The following is a 26,346-nucleotide window of genomic DNA, read 5'->3' on the forward strand; positions in this document are numbered from 1 at the left end:
CTTCGTTTTGATATAGATTTTTAATATTTCACGCCCAATCTTCATTTATTTTGTTCCGATTGAAGTACTGTCTTCTTTAAGATCTAATTGTAGCTTCTCTATTGATTTTACTACTCTTTCTTCGTTTAATAGTTACTAGAAACGTTCCCCATTAGTATATTCTTCGTTTTGATACAGATTTTTAATATTTGACGCCCAATCTTCATTTATTTTGTTCCGATTGAAGTACTGTCTTCTTTAAGATCTAATTGTAGCTTCTCTATTGATTTTACTACTCTTTCTTCGTTTAATAGTTACTAGAAACGTTTCCCATTAGTATATTCTTCGTTTTGATATAGATTTTTAATATTTCACGCCCAATCTTCATTTATTTTGTTCCGATTGAAGAATTCCACGTATGATGTCTTTACTGATTTAAAATCACCATAAAAACATTGACAACCCTTTCTGTAATCATTCTTTTTGTACTATTAGAAACAGATATTAAAAATTTTTTATAATTCTATATAATTTGAAATAATTTTTCCTCTATAAGAACGAAATTTAATTATATATTCTCAGTAGTATATTATGATAAAGATCAATTATAAAGGGTAGCAATTTCTTTAAAATTGTACATCGATTTGAACTTTATCACTCATAAAGTCAGTCAGTTTCATGCATCGATAATAAAAATGGTAAAACTCGTTCTTAAATCTTTTCGATTGACTTAATAAACTCAGTTTTCAGGATTCTTTCGATTTCGAAAAGGCATTCAAACACGAACGCTTCTACTTAAACATATTCGGACTATATCCCGGTCAAAAAACAAGTTTCGTTGGAGAACTTGCGACGCAATACATTTACATCGTACTGGCAATGATACAACTCTGTCTGGCTTCCATTCAATTGTTCATCAATACCGATTTGACCATATTAATCGATTGCGGGATTTTTTTTATGAGCATGACCAACTTTTTCTGCAAAGCTATTGTGCTACATGTCAGAAAGGACGTTTTGGTATCTATCACCAAGTATTTAGAAGCAATTGACGGATTTAAAGTACCAGGTAATGTTTGATGAACCCCCATTCGAGGTATGGAAAAAAATTGGTCCAAGTTATTCAGTATACTTGGAGAAAACTGTGAATTTGGGGTCTCGTATACACTGCTACCCAAAGGATCTATTCTTGCTGAGATACTGGAGAACCAAGAGCTTACAGCAGCTCCCTCAATCCTTTTCAGCAGATCTCCTCTGGTTACAGTTCCCCAGCTTCTGTAGGTGGTCCCAATAATTGGTTTTGCACCGTTCTACCTTCTTTTCCAGTGCCTTTTTCCATCGTTCTGTAGGGAAAGAAAAACCGACAGATAAATACAGAAGAAAATTAAAAGTATTCGTCAAGAAAATTGGACAGAAAAGATCGTCATGACGAATATGATGATTTATTTCGAGGAACGACCCCGATATAGGCAAAATTCACCTTCGCAGTGCTTCTCTGTGATAATAAATCATGTAATAACACAAAGTCGCGCGAGCTGAATCTCTGTAAACTGCGTAGATTCGCTGAAATATCGCCGTTCGAAATCTGATTGTATGTTATTAGGAAATTGAGATTACTCTGAACGTTTTATTGGGGGGACTGATTCCAAACTAGTGCGGAAACTAAACGTCGTTTAATCCCACGTTTCATCTTCGGGTAATCGAACGTACAGGGCGCACGAAAAATACTTTCGATTTTACGCGTAACGTCGATTGTGTTAAGTTTAGTCTTGGACGTTTTTTTTTTTCGATTTCGACGTTTTACGTGTTGGAATTTGATTTCGTCAATTCTTAAATTGTTTTTTAATACTTTAAACGTCGTTATCGATATAATTTGCTAATTTACAAGCATTAAAATGTGCGTTACTTCGTTGTTAGAAAAACAGACAGAAATTATTGATTCGCCTCGTATATAATATAAATTTCAGGTAGAATGCGTCACATGTTAGAACAACACGAAGTTCTTCGCGGTATTTTCGGTACCGTATACAGAATAGCAATTTCTTCATTCATATTTGTACAAGTTTTGATTGTTATCGTTCAAGAGGAAAAAACTTTCCTGCCGCTGAAAAGTTGGACGCCTTTCGATTTGAATACAAACTCGGTTTATTATCCAACGGTGATATTTCAACTGAGTATCGTTGGGATACTGATATTGTGTGATACAAGTCTGGATTGTTTGTATTATATTGTAGCGGACGTCGCTTGCTGCCAATTGGATATTTTGAAAGAAAACTTGAGAGAAATCGATTCCAGGGGAGATTTAAACGTCGAACATGAATTAATAATGTGTATCAAGTATCATCAAGACATAATACGGTAGGTATAATATTTGATTTCATAATTAATCGAATTTGTTTGTGTTTTATCCTAGAGAAATGATTTGAAGCGAATCAAAATCAAAACGACTCGAATATAATCGTTTAATTACTCGGAAATTTGAATTTCCTTTTGCACTAATCTAGATCTAACAAGTTGTTGTGTCTAAGAGTATTTGGATGCTGATTTTCATTATTTTTGAAATGCAATCTGTTTCTTTAGAATATTGATTACAAATTTCTAACCAATTCTCACAAACTGACCCCCAATTTTCCGTGAACCGGTTCATCCAAAACTTCTTACTTCTATTTTGGCATTTTTGTCGTTTTTCCTCCTAATTCTGATTTTCTTTCAATCGAAATAGTCTTAAAAAGTCGACAAATATCGTAAATTGTTTATCTGGATATTTCCATTCGTACTAATTAAACAATTTCATGATTTTCGTTTGATAAAACTTGACAATTATTTTGTGTCGTTCGTTTTCTTTTAGATTTTTCATACTTGAAAGTAAACAGAAACTTAAAATTCCCAGTCAATGCGTACTTTACTTGCTAAAGTATCTTAAAATGTTTGCATTGATATAATTTTAACGTTTTTACAGGTTTGTCCATCAGATCGAACAAGTTTTTTCCGTACCACTGTTTTTAGAATTCTTTAAAAGCATTGTTAATATTTGCTTTGTTGGTTTTGAACTAACTATGGTAAGAACTATTATTGACTTTGATTTCATCCACAAAATTCATAAATTTCATTCATTATGATCAAAATTATATAAGTTTTTTAATAACCAAATTGCAATAAACAATCTGAAGCACCCTGTATCTTTATTAATCTATTAATTCAATCATTATGTTCAGAATTATCAAGTTTTTTAATAACCAAATTGCAATAAACAATCTGAAGCACCCTGTATCTTTATTAATCTATTAATTCAATCATTATGTTCAGAATTATCAAGTTTTTTAATAACCAAATTGCAATAGACAATCTGAAGCACCCTGTATCTTTATTAATCTATTAATTCAATCATTATGTTCAGAATTATCAAGTTTTTTAATAACCAAATTGCAATAAACAATCTGAAGCACCCTGTATCTTTATTAATCTATTAATTCAATCATTATGTTCAGAATTATCAAGTTTTTTAATAACCAAATTGCAATAGACAATCTGAAGCACCCTGTATCTTTATTAACCTATTAATTCAGTCATTATGTTCAGAATTATCAAGTTTTTTAATAACAAAATTGCAATAGACAATCTGAAGCACCCTGTATCTTTATTAACCTATTAATTCAGTCATTATGTTCAGAATTATCAAGTTTTTTAATAACCAAATTGCAATAAATAATCTGAAGCACCCTGTATCTTTATTAACCAATTAATTCAGTCATTATGTTAAGAATTATCAAGTTTTTTAATAACAAAATTGCAATAGACAATCTGAAGCACCCTGTATCTTTATTAACCTATTAATTCAGTCATTATGTTCAGAATTATCAAGTTTTTTAATAACCAAATTGCAATAAATAATCTGAAGCACCCTGTATCTTTATTAACCAATTAATTCAATCATTATGTTCAGAATTATCCAAGTTTTTTAATAACCAAATTGCAATAAACAATCTGAAGCACCCTGTATCTTTATTAATCTATTAATTCAGTCATTATGTTCAGAATTATCAAGTTTTTGAATAACAAAATTGCAATAGACAATCTGAAGCACCCTGTATCTTTATTAACCTATTAATTCAATCATTATGTTCAGAATTATCAAGTTTTTTAATAACCAAATTGCAATAGACAATCTGAAGCACCCTGTATCTTTATTAACCTATTAATTCAGTCATTATGTTCAGAATTATCAAGTTTTTTAATAACCAAATTGCAATAAATAATCTGAAGCACCCTGTATCTTTATTAACCAATTAATTCAATCATTATGTTCAGAATTATCCAAGTTTTTTAATAACCAAATTGCAATAAACAATCTGAAGCACCCTGTATCTTTATTAATCTATTAATTCAATCATTATGTTCAGAATTATCAAGTTTTTTAATAACCAAATTGCAATAGACAATCTGAAGCACCCTGTATCTTTATTAACCTATTAATTCAGTCATTATGTTCAAAATTATCAAGTTTTTGAATAACCAAATTGCAATAAACAATCTGAAGCACCCTGTATCATTATTGATCTATTAATTTAGTCATTATATTCAGAATTATCAAGTTTTTTAATAACAAAATTGCAATAGACAATCTGAAGCACCCTGTATCTTTATTAATCTATTAATTCAATCATTATGTTCAGAATTATCAAGTTTTTTAATAACCAAATTGAAATAGACAATCTGAAGCACCCTGTATCTTAATTAACCTATTAATTCAGTCATTATGTTCACAATTATATAAATTTTTGAATAACAAAATTGCAATAGACAATCTGAAGCACCCTGTATCTTTATTAACCTATTAATTCAATCATTATGTTCAGAATTATATAAGTTTTTTAATAACCAAATTGCAATAGACATTCTGAAGCACCCTGTATCTTTATTATTAATTTGATTATTATGTTCAAGGTTAACTTTTTTTCCTTACATTTTTTGGTACGTTTGATTTTCTTAAACGGATCACTGATGCAGATATTTTCTTTTTGTTGGTTCGGACACGCTCTAATTTTAAAGGTAAATATTTATTAATATAAATTTCGATATTTAATTAATGAAAACGGTAAATCATTCGAAATTTATTCATGTAGAACGGTACAGAATTGTTTAACTAATTGGAGAAATCAAAAGACATTTAAGCTAATGTTTTAACATAATTTACTAAGAATTGTAAGGTTGTAGAAAATTGGCAACGTTGTCAAACATACTACAGAATCTCATCGATGTTTTAATGACTTATATGAAGTTTCAGTTTAATTATTGAGTATTTAACTTATGAGATTTGATAATGGTACATTTATATTTACGAAAAAGAAGATCTATTGTTTTTATTATAGAGTTCGGAAGTGGAAGATGCATGTTACGTGATAGAATGGAACGAGTGTAGTTTATCGGAACAAAAATTAATTCTGATGATTATGATGCGGGCTCAGAAACCGTTAGCAGTTAGAGCATTGTTCTTAACTTTAACGATGTCGACATTAACATTGGTAAGCATGTTTCTAAAGCTTCTATAATAGCTTTGACAATTTAGTTATGCGAATTCTCATATTTACATTCGTATTTGAAAACGTAATAGGTACTTGTTCTGTGAAAATAAGTTTTTTAAGCATCAAATAATATTCAAATTTCGAGCCAATTATAAAATTTACCACTTTTGTGACAGATGTGAAGTTAATAATTAATATTTACACCTCTAGAAGGCGTTAATTTCGTCAATATGTTAAAGAGAATAATCTAAGTAATTTTTTTACTGAATTTACTAGTAATATTATTTTCTTTATCTATGACTGTACTTTTTTTACATTAATTATTATTAGGACAATAGTTACGTAGCAGTATTGACAGCGACATCTAGTAGAAAGAAGTTAAAGTACGTTTTAATGAATTGGTTTTAAAAGAAACACAATTTTTCTTTCTTTTATTAAAATTTTTTTTATCTTTCTATTTTTCTATCAACACAAACCTCTTTTTCCACCTAACATTAATAACATACAGTATAACGTGTGGTGGAATCTGAAAATTCTAAATATTTACGCTACAGCAAAAGGAATATGAATTCGTATGAATCACATTATTTCTGACGAAAAAAAAAACATGGCAAAATTTGTTTTCAATAGCAAATATTCATTTATTTTATGTCGATATTCAATAGTCAAAACTTCTCGTCAATAAAATCTCATTATATTTTATTTAATGGGGAGAATCATTTACTATGATAAAATTCTATTCTCTAATCACCCGGTATAAGTATCGACGTTTGATTTGTGCATTTATAAATAGAATTTCGTGGCTAAATTATTTTTCAAGAAAATTATTTGCTAATATATTTTGTTGCCATTTGTATGCGAATTGTTTCTCGTTTAAGACTGCTTGACATGATGCAATACAATGCAATATGCAATTATTGCATGCAAGCTGCAATTCTATGGAAAAATCTAGTCGCTTTTGGCTTAACATCAGATCAGCTTATTCTCGTAAAACTTAGCTTTGTGATTTTCATTGTTAAACTAGGCACAAAATATTAGTAAAAATTAGAGGTTAGGAATTTGTTTTCTTTTACCCTTATGAAATTTTAATTATTGAGAACCATGATACAATAGCAGGATACTTACATTTAATTTCTTGCACTTTGTATTGCATTATGTTAAGCGGATTTTATGAATATTTATTTTTTTTTTTTAGATATTAAAAACATCATATTCTTATTGTACAGTTTTGCGTACAATGTACGATTAAGAAAATCACCAAAATGTAACTGATAAGGAAAATAAAAACACAATATTGAATGTTGTAATGTTTATTGTAATTAATATAATATTCACTTGCTAAGAAACTAAGTTTTTTGAGCTTACCTGCAAAAATATTCAGATTCTCCTGTATTAATTCCACTAAAACATATCTGAAAAGTATTTATAGACTTTTTAACACCATAAGACAAAAGAAATACAAAATAAACAAACTATTTGAAAAAAATTAAGAAAAGTTTACACAGGTACATACGAGGAAGTCGATTGTTTACTCCACAGCTGACATTTTGACGTATATCAGCTGTTTTCTTAGACTGCGAAGTAAGTGGTCTCGTTTGTGAGAGAGATCAACCAACAGTGGCTAGTAGCTTCTGGTTTTAGTGGGCGTTACAATTTGAAATCAATGGAAAAGAAGTTTTTTATTAATATTTGGCTTTTGTATAAGATGCTAATGGCCGAGATGGAATTAGTCGTAGTGTTTGATGAAATGCTATTTAAAATATAATTAGTTTTTACCTTAATATTTAACGATGTTGTTGGTCTAAATGGTGAAAAGACACTTTCAGGAACTACATTCGTTAGAAATTTTCGGGGTTAGGGGGGTATTAGTACAAATACGAGGATTGCTAAATTCTGAGATAAACAAATATTTGTCGAAGATGACATATGACAACTCGTTCTGAGTACGTTCACCATTGAAAATGTCAAACTTTATTACGGAATTGTGTCAGTTTTGACACAATAGCATCAGTGTTGCTGGACTTTAATTAACCATAACTTTTTATCGACGTGAAACATTTTTATTTTTAATTTTAAAATTACATATCGGGATCCGTATTCTTACGAGAAGATTTCGAATGTTTTGGTTTGTTTTTTGTTTCGGAAATAAAAATTTCCATCGGCGGATTAATTTGAATCAAACTCATCTGCAAATATAGTTTGCGAATACAAAATTATTACACCTGTCGACGCCCGTTCGAAATTTCACGATTCCGATGGTGTATTCGACAAATTCGATTTGAGGTTTTCTCTAATTTCCCCAGAGTTTCGAAGTTTAATTCAACATCGCGTCCTCATATATAACTATTGAAACCAGATACACTAAGATTGCATTGAAATTCATATTATTGTTTGAAATTATCTACCTGTAAAATAGATTTGATGCTAATATAGTTTCTTGAAGGAATATAAAACGTGTCAGAATATAATCAAGCAAAAATATAGAGTGGGCCGCACATTTCTCCACTTTTCTAACCTGGATCGGTAGAAACCGCGCGAAAGAGGCTATCGAGGCTACTGTCGGTCCTTTACTCGTTTCTTGGAAGTTGCAAAAACTTCAAACTTCAAATATGTCACTCAACTTATTTAATTAAAAGTTTCGGGTGATGGATGTCGCGGAGTATTGTCCAAAAAGAGAAGAAAGAAACTTGCCTCGGTGAATTGGTTTGTGTTTGTGCTGTCTAAGCTAGGAAAAGAAGAAAAAACGGCGACCAAGTGATTCGAAGAAGATGAAAAGAGTTCCGGACTGTGTAAAAACGATTCCTTTCAGTTTTGGGGATATATTTTGAAATATTTTTTTTTGTTATTTTCCGTTGTTTTCTGGTTTTTTATTTTGTTAATTTTCAATTAGAAATATACATTGGGGGCGGGCTAAATTAAACAATTTACTTATATGTTTATATAAATAAACAATTTTTTTCCACAAATTTGTTATTTTAGATCTTCCTTTTCCGATTATCCGATTTTTTGATTATCCGTTTATTCCGATTATCTGCACTTTAGATTATCGGATTTTTCAATTTTCCGAACTTTTAATTATCTGTTTTTTGATTATCCGAATTTTTTATTCTCATTTTTTGTTTATCTGAACTTTTGATTATCCGATTTTTTATTATCTCATTTTTTGTTTATCAGATCTTTTGATTATCCGAACTTTTCATCATCCGAACTTCTGATTATCCGATTTTTTTATTAACAAATTTTTTTATTATCCGATTTTGTGATTATTCGAACTTTTGATTATCCGGTTTTTTGATTATCTGCACTTTTGATTATCGGATTTTTCAATTTTCCGAACTTTTAATTATCCGATTTCTCAATTTTCCGAACTTTTAATTATCTGTTTTTTGATTATCCGAATTTTTTAATATCTCATTTTTTGTTTAACTGGACTTTTGATTATCCGAACTTTTGATTATCCGGTTTTTTGTTTAACTGACCTTTTGATTATCCGATTTTTTGATTATCCGAACTTTTGATTATCCGGTTTTTTGTTTATCTGACCTTTTGATTATCCGTACTTTTGATTATCCGAACTTTTGATTATCCGGTTTTTTGTTTATCTGACCTTTTGATTATCCGATTTTTTGATTATTCGAACTTTTGATTATCCGATTTTTTTATTAACAAATTTTTTTATTATCCGATTTTGTGATTATTCGAACTTTTGATTATCCGGTTTTTTGATTATCTGCACTTTTGATTATCGGATTTTTCAATTTTCCGAACTTTTTTAATTATCCGATTTCTCAATTTTCCGAACTTTTAATTATCTGTTTTTTGATTATCCGAATTTTTTAATATCTCATTTTTTGTTTAACTGGACTTTTGATTATCCGAACTTTTGATTATCCGGTTTTTTGTTTATCTGACCTTTTGATTATCCGATTTTTTGATTATCCGAACTTTTGATTATCCGGTTTTTTATTTATCTGACCTTTTGATTATCCGTACTTTTGATTATCCGAACTTTTGATTATCCGGTTTTTTGTTTATCTGACCTTTTGATTATCCGATTTTTTGATTATTCGAACTTTTGATTATCCGATTTTTTTATTAACAAATTTTTTTATTATCCGATTTTGTGATTATTCGAACTTTTGATTATCCGGTTTTTTGATTATCTGCACTTTTGATTATCGGATTTTTCAATTTTCCGAACTTTTTTAATTATCCGATTTCTCAATTTTCCGAACTTTTAATTATCTGTTTTTTGATTATCCGAATTTTTTAATATCTCATTTTTTGTTTAACTGGACTTTTGATTATCCGAACTTTTGATTATCCGTTTTTTTGTTTATCTGACCTTTTGATTATCCGATTTTTTGATTATCCGAACTTTTGATTATCCGGTTTTTTGTTTATCTGACCTTTTGATTATCCGTACTTTTGATTATCCGAACTTTTGATTATCCGGTTTTTTGTTTATCTGACCTTTTGATTATCCGATTTTTTGATTATTCGAACTTTTGATTATCCGATTTTTTTATTAACAAATTTTTTTATTATCCGATTTTGTGATTATTCGAACTTTTGATTATCCGGTTTTTTGATTATCTGCACTTTTGATTATCGGATTTTTCAATTTTCCGAACTTTTTTAATTATCCGATTTCTCAATTTTCCGAACTTTTAATTATCTGTTTTTTGATTATCCGAATTTTTTAATATCTCATTTTTTGTTTAACTGGACTTTTGATTATCCGAACTTTTGATTATCCGGTTTTTTGTTTATCTGACCTTTTGATTATCCGATTTTTTGATTATCCGAACTTTTGATTATCCGGTTTTTTGTTTATCTGACCTTTTGATTATCCGTACTTTTGATTATCCGAACTTTTGATTATCCGGTTTTTTGTTTATCTGACCTTTTGATTATCCGATTTTTTGATTATTCGAACTTTTGATTATCCGATTTTTTTATTATCCGATTTTGTGATTATCCGAACTTTTGATTATCCGGTTTTTTGATTAACAAATTTTTTGATTATCCGATTTTGTGATTATCCGAACTTTTAATTATCTGTTTTTTGAATATCCGAATTTTTTATTATCTCATTTTTTGTTTAACTGGACTTTTGATTATCCGAACTTTTCATCATCCGAATTTTTGATTATCCGATTTTGTGATTATCCGAACTTTTGATTATCCGGTTTTTTGATTATCTGACCTTTTGATTATCCGATTTTTTGATTATCCGAACTTTTGATTATCCCATTTTTTGTTTATCTCACTTTTGATTAGCCGAACCACCTCCGACAACATTAGTTCGCATAATCGACGCTCTGCTGTAGCTGATTATTGAAGATTTTTACCATTTCCGACGCTCTTGCGGATACTACCAAGCAGAATTTCCATACACAATGTCGCAACTCATTTTTTGATTATCTCATTGAAGTAAACGTCCAAAATGTCTGAAATCCACATCAATTAAAGTTCTCTGTTTCCTAAGAATATCAACTGAAATGTTCATTTTCCTTAAAAACTCATATTTTATTAAGATCCAACTACACATAGGTGGTAAATTTAAAATAGAAAAAAAAAAATGTAAATTAGGTACAGTTTTCTTTCTTAATCGAATATTACAACAACCACAAGTTATTTATTAGAAGAACTCATCGTAAAATCAAATCAAATGTTCTTATTTGTTTCGCACACTGTCGATATTGACCAACCCCGACAATATTCCAGCATCTAGTCGCGTCATCTATGTTTCTTCGTCATCATTAAAAATATCTTCTAATATTTGTTTCGTAATGGTTCGATGAGGTCTCGTCGGATCCAGCTTCGGCGTACCGTATAAACGACTATTGATGACATATAACCTAAAAGACAAACAATATTTCCATTATCTAGACAAGAACAACTCTAGATTTACTGGTACGATAGTATATATCTCTCGAATAAAAGATGCTGGATCAGTTCAACAAGCTTTTAAAGACATTTAAAACCTCAATACTTCAAAAAAGATCGAAAATCGAGATAATTTGGCAACAAAAACTTATAAAAAGGTCTCTGTCGACCCAGCAATACTCCAACTTCTCCGACCCCTTCGAAAATACTGTTCCAGATTGATTCCCCATGATATATCTCTCGAATAAAAGATGCTGGATCAGTTCAACAAGCTTTTAAAGACATTTAAAACCTCAATACTTCGAAAAAGATCGAAAATCGAGATAATTTGGCAACAAAAACTTATAAAAAGGTCTCTGTCGACCCAGCAATACTCCAACTTCTCCAACCCCTTCGAAAATACTGTTCCAGATTGACTCCCCATGATATATCTCTCGAATAAAAGATGCTGGATCAGTTCAACAAGCTTTTAAAGACATTTAAAACCTCAATACTTCGAAAAAGATCGAAAATCGAGATAATTTGGCAACAAAAACTTATAAAAAGGTCTCTGTCGACCCAGCAATACTCCAACTTCTCCAACCCCTTCGAAAATACTGTTCCAGATTGACTCCCCATGATATATCTCTCGAATAAAAGATGCTGGATCAGTTCAACAAGCTTTTAAAGACATTTAAAACCTCAATACTTCGAAAAAGATCGAAAATCGAGATAATTTGGCAACAAAAACTTATAAAAAGGTCTCTGTCGACCCAGCAATACTCCAACTTCTCCAACCCCTTTGAAAATACTGTTCCAGATTGATTCCCCATGATATATCTCTCGATTAAAAGATGCTGGATCAGTTCAACAAGCTTTTAAAGACATTTAAAACCTCAATACTTCGAAAAAGATCGAAAATCGAGATAATTTGGCAACAAAAACTTATAAAAAGGTCTCTGTCGACCCAGCAATACTCCAACTTCTCCAACCCCTTTGAAAATACTGTTCCAGATTGATTCCCCATGATATATCTCTCGATTAAAAGATGCTGGATCAGTTCAACAAGCTTTTAAAGACATTTAAAACCTCAATACTTCGAAAAAGATCGAAAATCGAGATAATTTGGCAACAAAAACTTATAAAAAGGTCTCTGTCGACCCAGCTATACTCCAACTTCTCCAACCCCTTCGAAAATACTGTTCCAGATTGACTCCCCATGATATATCTCTCGAATAAAAGATGCTGGATCAGTTCAACAAGCTTTTAAAGACATTTAAAACCTCAATACTTCGAAAAAGATCGAAAATCGAGATAATTTGGCAACAAAAACTTATAAAAAGGTCTCTGTCGACCCAGCAATACTCCAACTTCTCCAACCCCTTTGAAAATACTGTTCCAGATTGACTCCCCATGATATATCTCTCGAATAAAAGATGCTGGATCAGTTCAACAAGCTTTTAAAGACATTTAAAACCTCAATAGTTCGAAAAAGATCGAAAATCGAGATAATTTGGCAACAAAAACTTATAAAAAGGTCTCTGTCGACCCAGCAATACTCCAACTTCTCCAACCCCTTTGAAAATACTGTTCCAGATTGACTCCCCATGATATATCTCTCGATTAAAAGATGCTGGATCAGTTCAACAAGCTTTTAAAGACATTTAAAACCTCAATACTTCGAAAAAGATCGAAAATCGAGATAATTTGGCAACAAAAACTTATAAAAAGGTCTCTGTCGACCCAGCAATACTCCAACTTCTCCGACCCCTTCGAAAATACTGTTCCAGATTGATTCCCCATGATATATCTCTCGAATAAAAGATGCTGGATCAGTTCAACAAGCTTTTAAAGACATTTAAAACCTCAATACTTCGAAAAAGATCGAAAATCGAGATAATTTGGCAACAAAAACTTATAAAAAGGTCTCTGTCGACCCAGCAATACTCCAACTTCTCCAACCCCTTTGAAAATACTGTTCCAGATTGATTCCCCATGATATATCTCTCGATTAAAAGATGCTGGATCAGTTCAACAAGCTTTTAAAGACATTTAAAACCTCAATACTTCGAAAAAGATCGAAAATCGAGATAATTTGGCAACAAAAACTTATAAAAAGGTCTCTGTCGACCCAGCAATACTCCAACTTCTCCAACCCCTTTGAAAATACTGTTCCAGATTGATTCCCCATGATATATCTCTCGATTAAAAGATGCTGGATCAGTTCAACAAGCTTTTAAAGACATTTAAAACCTCAATACTTCGAAAAAGATCGAAAATCGAGATAATTTGGCAACAAAAACTTATAAAAAGGTCTCTGTCGACCCAGCTATACTCCAACTTCTCCAACCCCTTTGAAAATACTGTTCCAGATTGATTCCCCATGATATATCTCTCGATTAAAAGATGCTGGATCAGTTCAACAAGCTTTTAAAGACATTTAAAACCTCAATACTTCGAAAAAGATCGAAAATCGAGATAATTTGGCAACAAAAACTTATAAAAAGGTCTCTGTCGACCCAGCAATACTCCAACTTCTCCGACCCCTTTGAAAATACTGTTCCAGATTGATTCCCCATGATATATCTCTCGATTAAAAGATGCTGGATCAGTTCAACAAGCTTTTAAAGACATTTAAAACCTCAATACTTCGAAAAAGATCGAAAATCGAGATAATTTGGCAACAAAAACTTATAAAAAGGTCTCTGTCGACCCAGCAATACTCCAACTTCTCCAACCCCTTTGAAAATACTGTTCCAGATTGATTCCCCATGATATATCTCTCGATTAAAAGATGCTGGATCAGTTCAACAAGCTTTTAAAGACATTTAAAACCTCAATACTTCGAAAAAGATCGAAAATCGAGATAATTTGGCAACAAAAACTTATAAAAAGGTCTCTGTCGACCCAGCTATACTCCAACTTCTCCAACCCCTTTGAAAATACTGTTCCAGATTGATTCCCCATGATATATCTCTCGATTAAAAGATGCTGGATCAGTTCAACAAGCTTTTAAAGACATTTAAAACCTCAATACTTCGAAAAAGATCGAAAATCGAGATAATTTGGCAACAAAAACTTATAAAAAGGTCTCTGTCGACCCAGCAATACTCCAACTTCTCCAACCCCTTTGAAAATACTGTTCCAGATTGACTCCCCATGATATATCTCTCGAATAAAAGATGCTGGATCAGTTCAACAAGCTTTTAAAGACATTTAAAACCTCAATACTTCGAAAAAGATCGAAAATCGAGATAATTTGGCAACAAAAACTTATAAAAAGGTCTCTGTCGACCCAGCTATACTCCAACTTCTCCAACCCCTTTGAAAATACTGTTCCAGATTGATTCCCCATGATATATCTCTCGATTAAAAGATGCTGGATCAGTTCAACAAGCTTTTAAAGACATTTAAAACCTCAATACTTCGAAAAAGATCGAAAATCGAGATAATTTGGCAACAAAAACTTATAAAAAGGTCTCTGTCGACCCAGCAATACTCCAACTTCTCCAACCCCTTTGAAAATACTGTTCCAGATTGACTCCCCATGATATATCTCTCGAATAAAAGATGCTGGATCAGTTCAACAAGCTTTTAAAGACATTTAAAACCTCAATACTTCGAAAAAGATCGAAAATCGAGATAATTTGGCAACAAAAACTTATAAAAAGGTCTCTGTCGACCCAGCAATACTCCAACTTCTCCAACCCCTTTGAAAATACTGTTCCAGATTGACTCCCCATGATATATCTCTCGAATAAAAGATGCTGGATCAGTTCAACAAGCTTTTAAAGACATTTAAAACCTCAATACTTCGAAAAAGATCGAAAATCGAGATAATTTGGCAACAAAAACTTATAAAAAGGTCTCTGTCGACCCAGCTATACTCCAACTTCTCCAACCCCTTTGAAAATACTGTTCCAGATTGATTCCCCATGATATATCTCTCGATTAAAAGATGCTGGATCAGTTCAACAAGCTTTTAAAGACATTTAAAACCTCAATACTTCGAAAAAGATCGAAAATCGAGATAATTTGGCAACAAAAACTTATAAAAAGGTCTCTGTCGACCCAGCAATACTCCAACTTCTCCAACCCCTTTGAAAATACTGTTCCAGATTGACTCCCCATGATATATCTCTCGAATAAAAGATGCTGGATCAGTTCAACAAGCTTTTAAAGACATTTAAAACCTCAATACTTCGAAAAAGATCGAAAATCGAGATAATTTGGCAACAAAAACTTATAAAAAGGTCTCTGTCGACCCAGCAATACTCCAACTTCTCCAACCCCTTAGAAAAATTCGTTTTTCGCTAAGTAAAACTCCTTGAAGTCGAATACCTCCTCATTCGACTCGAATCAATGCCCGGCGAGTGACTTTTTCAAGTTCTGAAGCTCAAATAAGTCGCACGGAAACAAATCTGAAAAATAAAGTGGACGGTGCAACAATTCGACCAATTCAGCCGTGGTAAAACCGTTTTTTGAAATGCTTACTCAATCAGCCACCTTCAAATATCCTCCGCCGCAGTCCTTATGATATTACAACTAAATATTTTTCGAAAATACTGAAAAATTTTTGTTTCGAATCGCATTAACTTACTTTTCGCTCAAATCGCATCTAACGTTGAACCACCAATCGCAGACGAAAACTAACTGACTGAACTGGGTTCCATTGGGACACAAGAAACTCGTTTGACGTCCGTCGATGTCGCAATAGTGCCAACTTTGACAACGCGTTTCGGGATCGGCGTAAAAACCGGGATATTTCTGATCGTCGCAGTAAAAATTCGTGTAAGGGACGGTGCTCAAAACCGGATAATCGGATCCAGGTCTTCCTAAATTCGTATTTATAACGAAAGAAAGAAAAAAAAATAATTAGAAAGTGAATGCACCTCGTATATATTACGTAAACGAAAAACGATTTTGTTAATAAACGTTATTGTAGTCGAGGAACTGACATTATATCTCGTCGCGTGAAATTTTATATTCAAGTACTCGCATTTGAAAGCAATTGCGATTTTTTTGAGCCTCGCGGCTACCAAGAATTAGAGCAAGGATGTTTCTAGATTGTTCACATCACACACTCACACACACCTTTGCATTAAATTCATCGTATTTGTCAATGTTTAATAATGGGATGCAATTATATGGGTTATCTACGCGAATTTATAATAAAATATCTAATACGAAGGACTTTTCGACAAATTCGTACTAAATCATATGAATATAAATCATATTAATCATACTAAAAGTCTTATTTCACTAAATTTTTCATCAAGTTCATCGCTTTTCCTTTTTTTAATGTACGACACGCGTCTAAAAGTGTATTTGTCTTGTATACTTTCATTCACGATATTTTGAACAACTTCCTCAGTAAAACAACAATACTTCCACACCTGACTGACCTATATCTGACCCAAGTTGTCTTCTTTTCTGAATTCCAAGTCACCAAATGTCCTAATAGCATCACAATCCATAATGGCATAGCCAAAATCAGTATAGAAGATTGACATGTGACTTGTGACATGTGACAGATAGATAAGATATCGCAGATTACAATACAAACGATTTTGCACGAACATTTATGTGTGAGATGGATTCCGCATAAAAAAACGTTAAACAAGTGAAGATTTAATGTCCCAAGTTGTCTTTTTTGATGAATTCCAAGTCACTAAATGTCCTAATAGCATCACAATCCATAATGGCATAGCCAAAATCAGTATAGAAGATTGACATGTGACTTGTGACATGTGACAGATAGATAAGATATCGCAGATTACAATACAGTCGATTTTGCACGAACATTTATGTGTGAGATGGATTCCGCATAAAAAACGTTAAACAAGTGAAGATTTAATGTCCCAAGTTGTCTTTTTTGATGAATTCCAAGTCACTAAATGTCCTAATAGCATCACAATCCATAATGGCATAGCCAAAATCAGTATAGAAGATTGACATGTGACTTGTGACATGTGACAGATAGATAAGATATCGCAGATTACAATACAAACGATTTTGCACGAACATTTATGTGTGAGATGGATTCCGCATAAAAAAACGTTAAACAAGTGAAGATTTAATGTCCCAAGTTGTCTTTTTTGATGAATTCCAAGTCACTAAATGTCCTAATAGCATCACAATCCATAATGGCATAGCCAAAATCAGTATAGAAGATTGGCATGTGACATGTGACAGATAGATAAGATATCGCAGATTACAATACAGTCGATTTTGCACGAACATTTATGTGTGAGATGGATTCCGCATAAAAAAACGTTAAACAAGTGAAGATTTAATGTCCCAAGTTGTCTTTTTTGATGAATTCCAAGTCACTAAATGTCCTAATAGCATCACAATCCATAATGGCATAGCCAAAATCAGTATAGAAGATTGACATGTGACTTGTGACATGTGACAGATAGATAAGATATCGCAGATTACAATACAGTCGATTTTGCACGAACATTTATGTGTGAGATGGATTCCGCATAAAAAAACGTTAAACAAGTGAAGATTTAATGTCCCAAGTTGTCTTTTTTGATGAATTCCAAGTCACTAAATGTCCTAATAGCATCACAATCCATAATGGCATAGCCAAAATCAGTATAGAAAATTGACATGTGACTTGTGACATGTGACAGATAGATAAGATATCGCAGATTACAATACAGTCGATTTTGCACGAACATTTATGTGTGAGATGGATTCCGCATAAAAAAACGTTAAACAAGTGAAGATTTAATGTCCCAAGTTGTCTTTTTTGATGAATTCCAAGTCACTAAATGTCCTAATAGCATCACAATCCATAATGGCATAGCCAAAATCAGTATAGAAGATTGACATGTGACTTGTGACATGTGACAGATAGATAAGATATCGCAGATTACAATACAGTCGATTTTGCACGAACATTTATGTGTGAGATGGATTCCGCATAAAAAAACGTTAAACAAGTGAAGATTTAATGTCCCAAGTTGTCTTTTTTGATGAATTCCAAGTCACCAAATGTCCTAATAGCATCACAATCCATAATGGCATAGCCAAAATCAGTATAGAAGATTGACATGTGACATGTGACAGATAGATAAGATATCGCAGATTACAATACAAACGATTTTGCACGAACATTTATGTGTGGGATGGATTCCGCATAAGAAAACGTTAAACAAGTGAAGATTTAATGTTCCAAGTTGTCTTTTTTGATGAATTCCAAGTCACCAAATGTCCTAATAGCATCACAATCCATAATGGCATAGCCAAAATCAGTATAGAAGATTGACATGTGACTTGTGACATGTGACAGATAGATAAGATATCGCAGATTACAATACAGTCGATTTTGCACGAACATTTATGTGTGAGATGGATTCCGCATAAAAAAACGTTAAACAAGTGAAGATTTAATGTCCCAAGTTGTCTTTTTTGATGAATTCCAAGTCACCAAATGTCCTAATAGCATCATAATCCATAATGGCATAGCCAAAATCAGTATAGAAGATTGACATGTGACATGTGACATGTGACAGATAGATAAGATATCGCAGATTACAATACAGTCGATTTTGCACGAACATTTATGTGTGAGATGGATTCCGCATAAAAAAACGTTAAACAAGTGAAGATTTAATGTCCCAAGTTGTCTTTTTTGATGAATTCCAAGTCACCAAATGTCCTAATAGCATCATAATCCATAATGGCATAGCCAAAATCAGTATAGAAGATTGACATGTGACATGTGACATGTGACAGATAGATAAGATATCGCAGATTACAATACAAACGATTTTGCACGAACATTTATGTGTGGGATGGATTCCGCATAAGAAAACGTTAAACAAGTGAAGATTTAATGTTCCAAGTTGTCTTTTTTGATGAATTCCAAGTCACCAAATGTCCTAATAGCATCACAATCCATAATGGCATAGCCAAAATCAGTATAGAAGATTGGCATGTGACATGTGACATGTGACAGATAGATAAGATATCGCAGATTACAATACAAACGATTTTGCACGAACATTTATGTGTGGGATGGATTCCGCATAAAAAAACGTTAAACAAGTGAAGATTTAATGTTCCAAGTTGTCTTTTTTGATGAATTCCAAGTCACTAAATGTCCTAATAGCATCACAATCCATAATGGCATAGCCAAAATCAGTATAGAAGATTGACATGTGACTTGTGACATGTGACAGATAGATAAGATATCGCAGATTACAATACAGTCGATTTTGCACGAACATTTATGTGTGAGATGGATTCCGCATAAAAAAACGTTAAACAAGTGAAGATTTAATGTCCCAAGTTGTCTTTTTTGATGAATTCCAAGTCACCAAATGTCCTAATAGCATCACAATCCATAATGGCATAGCCAAAATCAGTATAGAAGATTGACATGTGACATGTGACAGATAGATAAGATATCGCAGATTACAATACAAACGATTTTGCACGAACATTTATGTGTGGGATGGATTCCGCATAAGAAAACGTTAAACAAGTGAAGATTTAATGTTCCAAGTTGTCTTTTTTGATGAATTCCAAGTCACCAAATGTCCTAATAGCATCACAATCCATAATGGCATAGCCAAAATCAGTATAGAAGATTGACATGTGACTTGTGACATGTGACAGATAGATAAGATATCGCAGATTACAATACAGTCGATTTTGCACGAACATTTATGTGTGAGATGGATTCCGCATAAAAAAACGTTAAACAAGTGAAGATTTAATGTCCCAAGTTGTCTTTTTTGATGAATTCCAAGTCACCAAATGTCCTAATAGCATCATAATCCATAATGGCATAGCCAAAATCAGTATAGAAGATTGACATGTGACATGTGACATGTGACAGATAGATAAGATATCGCAGATTACAATACAAACGATTTTGCACGAACATTTATGTGTGGGATGGATTCCGCATAAGAAAACGTTAAACAAGTGAAGATTTAATGTTCCAAGTTGTCTTTTTTGATGAATTCCAAGTCACCAAATGTCCTAATAGCATCACAATCCATAATGGCATAGCCAAAATCAGTATAGAAGATTGGCATGTGACATGTGACATGTGACAGATAGATAAGATATCGCAGATTACAATACAAACGATTTTGCACGAACATTTATGTGTGGGATGGATTCCGCATAAAAAAACGTTAAACAAGTGAAGATTTAATGTCCCAAGTTGTCTTTTTTGATGAATTCCAAGTCACCAAATGTCCTAATAGCATCATAATCCATAATGGCATAGCCAAAATCAGTATAGAAGATTGACATGTGACATGTGACATGTGACAGATAGATAAGATATCGCAGATTACAATACAGTCGATTTTGCACGAACATTTATGTGTGAGATGGATTCCGCATAAAAAAACGTTAAACAAGTGAAGATTTAATGTCCCAAGTTGTCTTTTTTGATGAATTCCAAGTCACCAAATGTCCTAATAGCATCACAATCCATAATGGCATAGCCAAAATCAGTATAGAAGATTGACATGTGACTTGTGACATGTGACAGATAGATAAGATATCGCAGATTACAATACAAACGATTTTGCACGAACATTTATGTGTGGGATGGATTCCGCATAAAAAAACGTTAAACAAGTGAAGATTTAATGTCCCAAGTTGTCTTTTTTGGTGAATTCCAAGTCACCAAATGTCCTAACAGCATTGCAATCGACTCAATCCTCTCCGATATATCTTGTAGCACGTTTCGGGAAAAACCAACGTCCACGAACACGGATAAAACGTTTTGGATCGAAGTATTTCATCGGGATAACGGATCGAGTATATCTCAAACCCCCGATCGTCTCTAACAGAGTTACGCTACTCCTAGAGATTAGGCACGCGCGACTTAATTTGTATACATTTATGTATATGTAAGTTTTATATGTTATTTTTCAACGTAGCCATCACTAGAATTGCGCTACGACAACATTGATGTGAACGAAAGCTACAGATATACTGATTTGTAAACAGTAGCGTATAATAACTTAATTAGAGTTCCCAAATAATGATTCTGTATATATTTAAATTACTTTACCTGGTATAGATTTTCCTAGTTCTAGATATTCAATCACAGATGGACTAAGAAAACCCGGCGGCACATAATTAGCGTTCAATTCTTTATTTCTTTCTTCAAAATCGCTTTCAACATCGTTTTCGGGTTCCGCTGGAGGTGCTCTAGGTCGTTTTACTCTCGATTTTTGTTCGTAACCATCTAAAGTGTGAAATAATTAATAATAATTGTGACATGTGACTTATGACATGTGACTTGTGACATGTGACTTGTGACTTATGACATGTGACTTGTGACAGATAGATGAGAAGAAGTCAAAAGGCAATCCCCGTACAGTTATTTAGAACTTCATCAGCATTTCAGTCTTCAACCTAACCTAACCTAACCATTTAGCGGCTTCGTAAATCGTTAGATTTTTTTGGAAAAGTGAAAAATACCATCACTAGACAAAGTTCAATTGAAAATTAAAAGAATTGAGATTCGCCGAAAGGTACTTCTTGGAGAGGTATTAAATTTTAGATTTTCGGAGATTGGTATTTAAACAGATTTGATGAAAAGCCGTACTTTTCATTTGAACTACATTCAACGTTTTAAAAACTAAACAAATAATGGAATAAACAACTTTTTTTGTTGTCGCTTTATTCCATAAATACTTCACGTTCGACCGATTGTAATAATAAATATTCCCAATGAATAATTTTGTTATTTGTTTGTCTCGTTTGCAACGATAATTTAACTACGGAAATATAAATAATTTGCCACGTAAAATTCGTGAAAATTCCACCTCATGCATTTTTTATTTATTCATCGAACATATCGTATCCTATCCTACCGCCCCCTCTCTTTCCCTCTACCCAACGCACTACTCGTTTTTCACCCCACCCCTCTAGGGCGCCCTCTACGCGCTCAGTCTCAATATTTAATAGACAGACCTCGTATATCTCGTGTATCCATCTTCCTATCCCTTGAACTTGCCCTCAATTAACAGCTGTCTAGGGTACTTCAAACATTTAATTTATTTAACTCACTTTTTTGCAACTTGTTGTGAGTTACACAATAATTTTTTATACGACAAAACGTTCTGAATAATTTACGATAGCAATGACAGGTTTATACATATGCAGTGACCCTCGTATACTCAATTTAGATTATGGAGTGCGTTGTACAACTTTCTATTGAAAATGTATTGGTCACTTTAGGCGATTAGAGAGTTGTTATTGCTTATTGCTCATCACATGTACGTTTAAAGACAAAAATATGCATTGCGAAAGCTATTGTTTAATTATGTCGTCTTAAATCGATAACATCACGATGGAGTCATTTATTTCATTAATTTTTGGATATATTCGAATACTGATAAAAAAAAATTGAGCAAAATTGATTTTTATTTGGTTCTAATTTAACAAAATCAACAACGGGAGTGTTGACATCACACGCCGCCATTGTTAACGTGGGTCAGGGACAACTTTCCAAACAAAGTTTTAATTACGTTGACTGTTAACCGATTTAATGATTTTTTCGTATTTTCTTTGATAAATTTCGCAAACAAATACCTTCTGACACAAAACACATTACCATATTATACGACAATAATCTAATTAAACATTTTTTAAATAACTTTGAAGAATATACGTTACCTCGCAAATTTTGTTTGGAAAATGAACTATAACAATATGACAGCCATGACGTCTTGCTCCGGTCTATATAAAAAACGACCTCCCTTGAATATTTTTATATCAAAACTAACAATTTGGCTAAAAAAATCCACACATTTTCGAAAAATTTATTTATTTGGGTACAAATTTGACTGGGCTAATACCATACATCAAGCGAATACTGAAATATCTGATTTGACATTGACAGTCTCATTCAAGGTTAACAAGTTGATTATCATTCTTATTTTCATCTTTAAATTTCAATGAAGAAACCGAATAAGTAAACTGAGATTATTAATGTTATACTAAAAAAAATAAATCTCTTCACGGTTCAGAGAAGTAATAATAAGAAAATGTGAGATAAACATAAGTGGTGTGCCGTAGAAAAATAATAAAAATGACGTATACGTCGAATTAACATATCGTAATTTGTTTATTTGCGTTACTTTTTAATTCCTACTTATGAAAATCGATATAGAATTTATTTTTATTATAAAAATTGCCTCTTTTAAATAAATATTATATAATGTAAATTATAAGATATGTTTGTATTTTCAACATTCGTATAGACGTATGGGCTAATTATATATTATCTTCTTTTTAATCAGAAAGGCCTCAGTTACTAGGGTTATTCGGCCCGTATTAATAAAATTTTTTAACACAAAATCATAAAGAATAGAGATACATTTTTTTATTTTCACACTATTTTTATCAACATCATTGAATAAACTACCTCGTTAATTGAAAAATCAGAAATTTATAATGTTTTTAACCTTATTATTAGACACTTTTGTAGCCTATGTACTAGTTGTGTGTAATTTCTTAGTGTACATACACAATTCACATTAACGATTCGTCGTTTCTATATTAGAATGAATAACCAGCGTGCTTGTTCAATTTTTAGTATTGTAACAACGAAATTACTAAATTTGCTTTCTTTATAACAAAAAAAAATATGTTTACCATCTAAAGAAACATAAATTTCATACTTTAAACTTTTTATTAACATATTTATGTAATCAAATTCCTAATTGATTCACGTACTGAGTTAAATATATACTAAGTATACTGTTACCTTGTACAATAGTAAATGATTTATTGAATATCTATTGAATACATCGACGTATTGTGACAATATGTAATTGTTATGAAATGAATTAACGTGTATCCATATGTATAAAGTGTTTTCGTTCAATCTAACCTCAAAATTATTATCCGGAAGGTTAACAATTTTAATTACGGGTTCAAGATATATGGGATAAGGACACATTTATATAATTATGTTAATGCTAATGTTGAAATTATATTTCGAGGTATCAATGTTTTTCACATTCATTGTTTTTAACTCGTTAGTATAATTAAATGTTATAGTCCGTTCATACGGTAAATACTTTTTGTCGGATTGGATGAATAATATTGAAAAATTTTTTTAGAATCTCAAAACTAAAGTATGTACAATCTAATAGAGTAATTTTCATACCATTTTACTTTTTTAAATAATAGTGTAGCTGTGTGAGTATTTTCTGAGAAAATTCACATTGAAAAATGTATATTTAAAATCCCAGTATGTTTGAAACGTAAAAAGATGTTTTTTTTTGTAAAAGATGAAAATAAAAAACCCAAAACTTGGCTATTTCAATTTTTCACATAAATTTTGAGGTTATGTGAAAAAAATGTAAATACAAAAGTTGTAGAACTTTTTACTACCTACAACTTTGATATTTAACTTTTTTCCATAGGACTTATATTTTAGCCGAAAATCGAGATAAACCATTTTTAACACTTAAAACTCACCCTCTTCCCCTTCCCTACTTCAGATTTCCAATGGGTTTCATCCTACTATAATTTTTTTTTCACTTTTAAATGTTTCTGCTCTGGTCTACAGTATTATGAAAGCTTTTTAAATTATAATTAGATGCACGACTTCAGATAGAAATAAATACTCCAAGATGACTTCTCGATGGTTACCTAATGTTGGTAACTATACAACGCGGACGAGAAGAAGAAATTTACATAAAGTATAAGTTTCACAGTCTACTTGTCTCGATATTTTTACCGATATTCATTGTTCAGAAGATCTTTTATAGATAAAATGGAAAGAAGTAATTATATCCTGTTTGTTATAGAAGCATTTTGCGGAAATGAATTAGTAATATCATCAAATTTTAACGTTTGTCTATAGGTCTATATCTCAATTAATAAAATAACGTTTCTTAACTGTTCTGACTGACAAGTTCTGAAAATTTTTTATAACCAAATTCCGGTTTATATTTGAACCTCCCTCGTATTTCAATCGCTACAAATTTACCAACATCTCGCCTTAATAGTTATGATTTTGTCACTAGATAATTATTTCCCGTCTAATTTCTTTTTTACTTTGTTAGACTATAAATTATTAGATAGCATAACCTAACTTAACCTGATTTATTTGTCAGGAATCCCTAATTAATGTATCGAATGTGTTTTGACAAAACTACTACGTACAAGAAATTATCTATCTGTAAATACAATGAAATGTATAGTTATCCCTTCTGTATAAACGAAAGTTTCTTTTTAAATAGCCTCCAGTATATTATAAACAATAACATTTACACACCCATTTCATATTATACACATAATTATAATTCAATGACACAATTTTCTTTCGAGGAAATTGTGTAAAAAGAAACAAAACATACCGATAATAATAAAATATCCTAATAGTAGTGTCACAGTTTGCACTAAACACGGTTTCCAATGCATAGTAATTGTCATATGTTTAGAAAGTATTGAAGTTACAGAATCGGCATCTCGCGAACTACTGCTGCTGATGTTGGTACCGCTCAACAACAACAGATATTTAAGTTGAGAGGGGTATTCCTATACCCAACTATAAATAAATAAAACATTTATAATATAATAGAATAATTACGTGAAAATACCTTTTTTTGATTATAATGGAGGACAAAACTCGCGCAGAAGAAGATAGCAGCATAAGCATGCTTCAAAAACTGAATATATGAATAAATTTGGAACATACTTTTTGTACACCCTGTATGTAGAAAATAAACTAAGTTCAGAGCTTTTGGTATCGTTGTATTAAGTACTACAAAAGTTTATGTAGATTTAATCTATAAATAGAAATGTTAAATCAATGGACCATTTGACGTATGACAGTTCGGACATCTTTGCTGAATGACACAAAATCCCATTCGAATACTTGTATTTGTAAACATTTGAAAATTTTTCATTTTTAAATCTTAAATCTCTTTTTTCTATTTCTTACCGCTTTGACCAACAAAAGATACTA

General features: G+C 31.7%; 2 protein-coding genes across 2 annotated transcripts; one reads left to right on the plus strand and one right to left on the minus strand.

Moving 5' to 3' along the window:
- The first annotated feature begins 1,952 nt into the window (after positions 1 to 1,952).
- LOC130445139 (odorant receptor 67c-like) lies at positions 1,953 to 6,847 on the plus strand. Its single transcript, XM_056780663.1, has 5 exons — positions 1,953 to 2,337; positions 2,939 to 3,038; positions 4,924 to 5,028; positions 5,349 to 5,501; positions 6,697 to 6,847. The coding sequence occupies exons 1-5, from the start codon at positions 1,961 to 1,963 to the stop codon at positions 6,748 to 6,750; spliced, it is 789 nt and encodes a 262-aa protein (XP_056636641.1). The 5' UTR covers positions 1,953 to 1,960; the 3' UTR covers positions 6,751 to 6,847.
- A 4,165-nt stretch (positions 6,848 to 11,012) lies between these two features.
- On the minus strand, positions 11,013 to 26,009 carry LOC130445217 (uncharacterized). Its single transcript, XM_056780766.1, has 4 exons — positions 25,736 to 26,009; positions 21,427 to 21,603; positions 15,973 to 16,207; positions 11,013 to 11,365 (listed from the first exon to the last, which is right to left on the minus strand). Exons 1-4 carry the CDS (start codon positions 25,809 to 25,811, stop codon positions 11,248 to 11,250), a joined length of 606 nt encoding a protein of 201 aa, XP_056636744.1. The 5' UTR covers positions 25,812 to 26,009; the 3' UTR covers positions 11,013 to 11,247.
- Between the last annotated feature and the right edge of the window lie 337 nt (positions 26,010 to 26,346).

The sequence above is a fragment of the Diorhabda sublineata genome, chromosome 6 (genome assembly GCF_026230105.1).
Source record: "Diorhabda sublineata isolate icDioSubl1.1 chromosome 6, icDioSubl1.1, whole genome shotgun sequence".
In the NCBI taxonomy this organism is placed as follows: Eukaryota; Metazoa; Arthropoda; class Insecta; order Coleoptera; family Chrysomelidae; genus Diorhabda; species Diorhabda sublineata.

What these genes read in the sequence shown, in the direction of transcription:
- LOC130445139 (XM_056780663.1), top strand. Translation starts at nt 1,961, where the DNA reads ATGTTAGAACAACACGAAGTTCTTCGCGGTATTTTCGGTACCGTATAC. An exon ending in TATCATCAAGACATAATACG is followed by an intron (nt 2,338 to 2,938) that starts GTAGGTATAATA and finishes ACGTTTTTACAG; the next exon opens with GTTTGTCCATCAGATCGAAC. An exon ending in TTGGTTTTGAACTAACTATG is followed by an intron (nt 3,039 to 4,923) that starts GTAAGAACTATT and finishes ATTATGTTCAAG; the next exon opens with GTTAACTTTTTTTCCTTACA.
- LOC130445217 (XM_056780766.1), bottom strand. Translation starts at nt 25,811, where the DNA reads ATGACAATTACTATGCATTGGAAACCGTGTTTAGTGCAAACTGTGACA. An exon ending in AGGATATTTTATTATTATCG is followed by an intron (nt 21,604 to 25,735) that starts GTATGTTTTGTT and finishes TTCACACTTTAG; the next exon opens with ATGGTTACGAACAAAAATCG. An exon ending in AGATGCGATTTGAGCGAAAA is followed by an intron (nt 11,366 to 15,972) that starts GTAAGTTAATGC and finishes TTTGTCTTTTAG; the next exon opens with GTTATATGTCATCAATAGTC.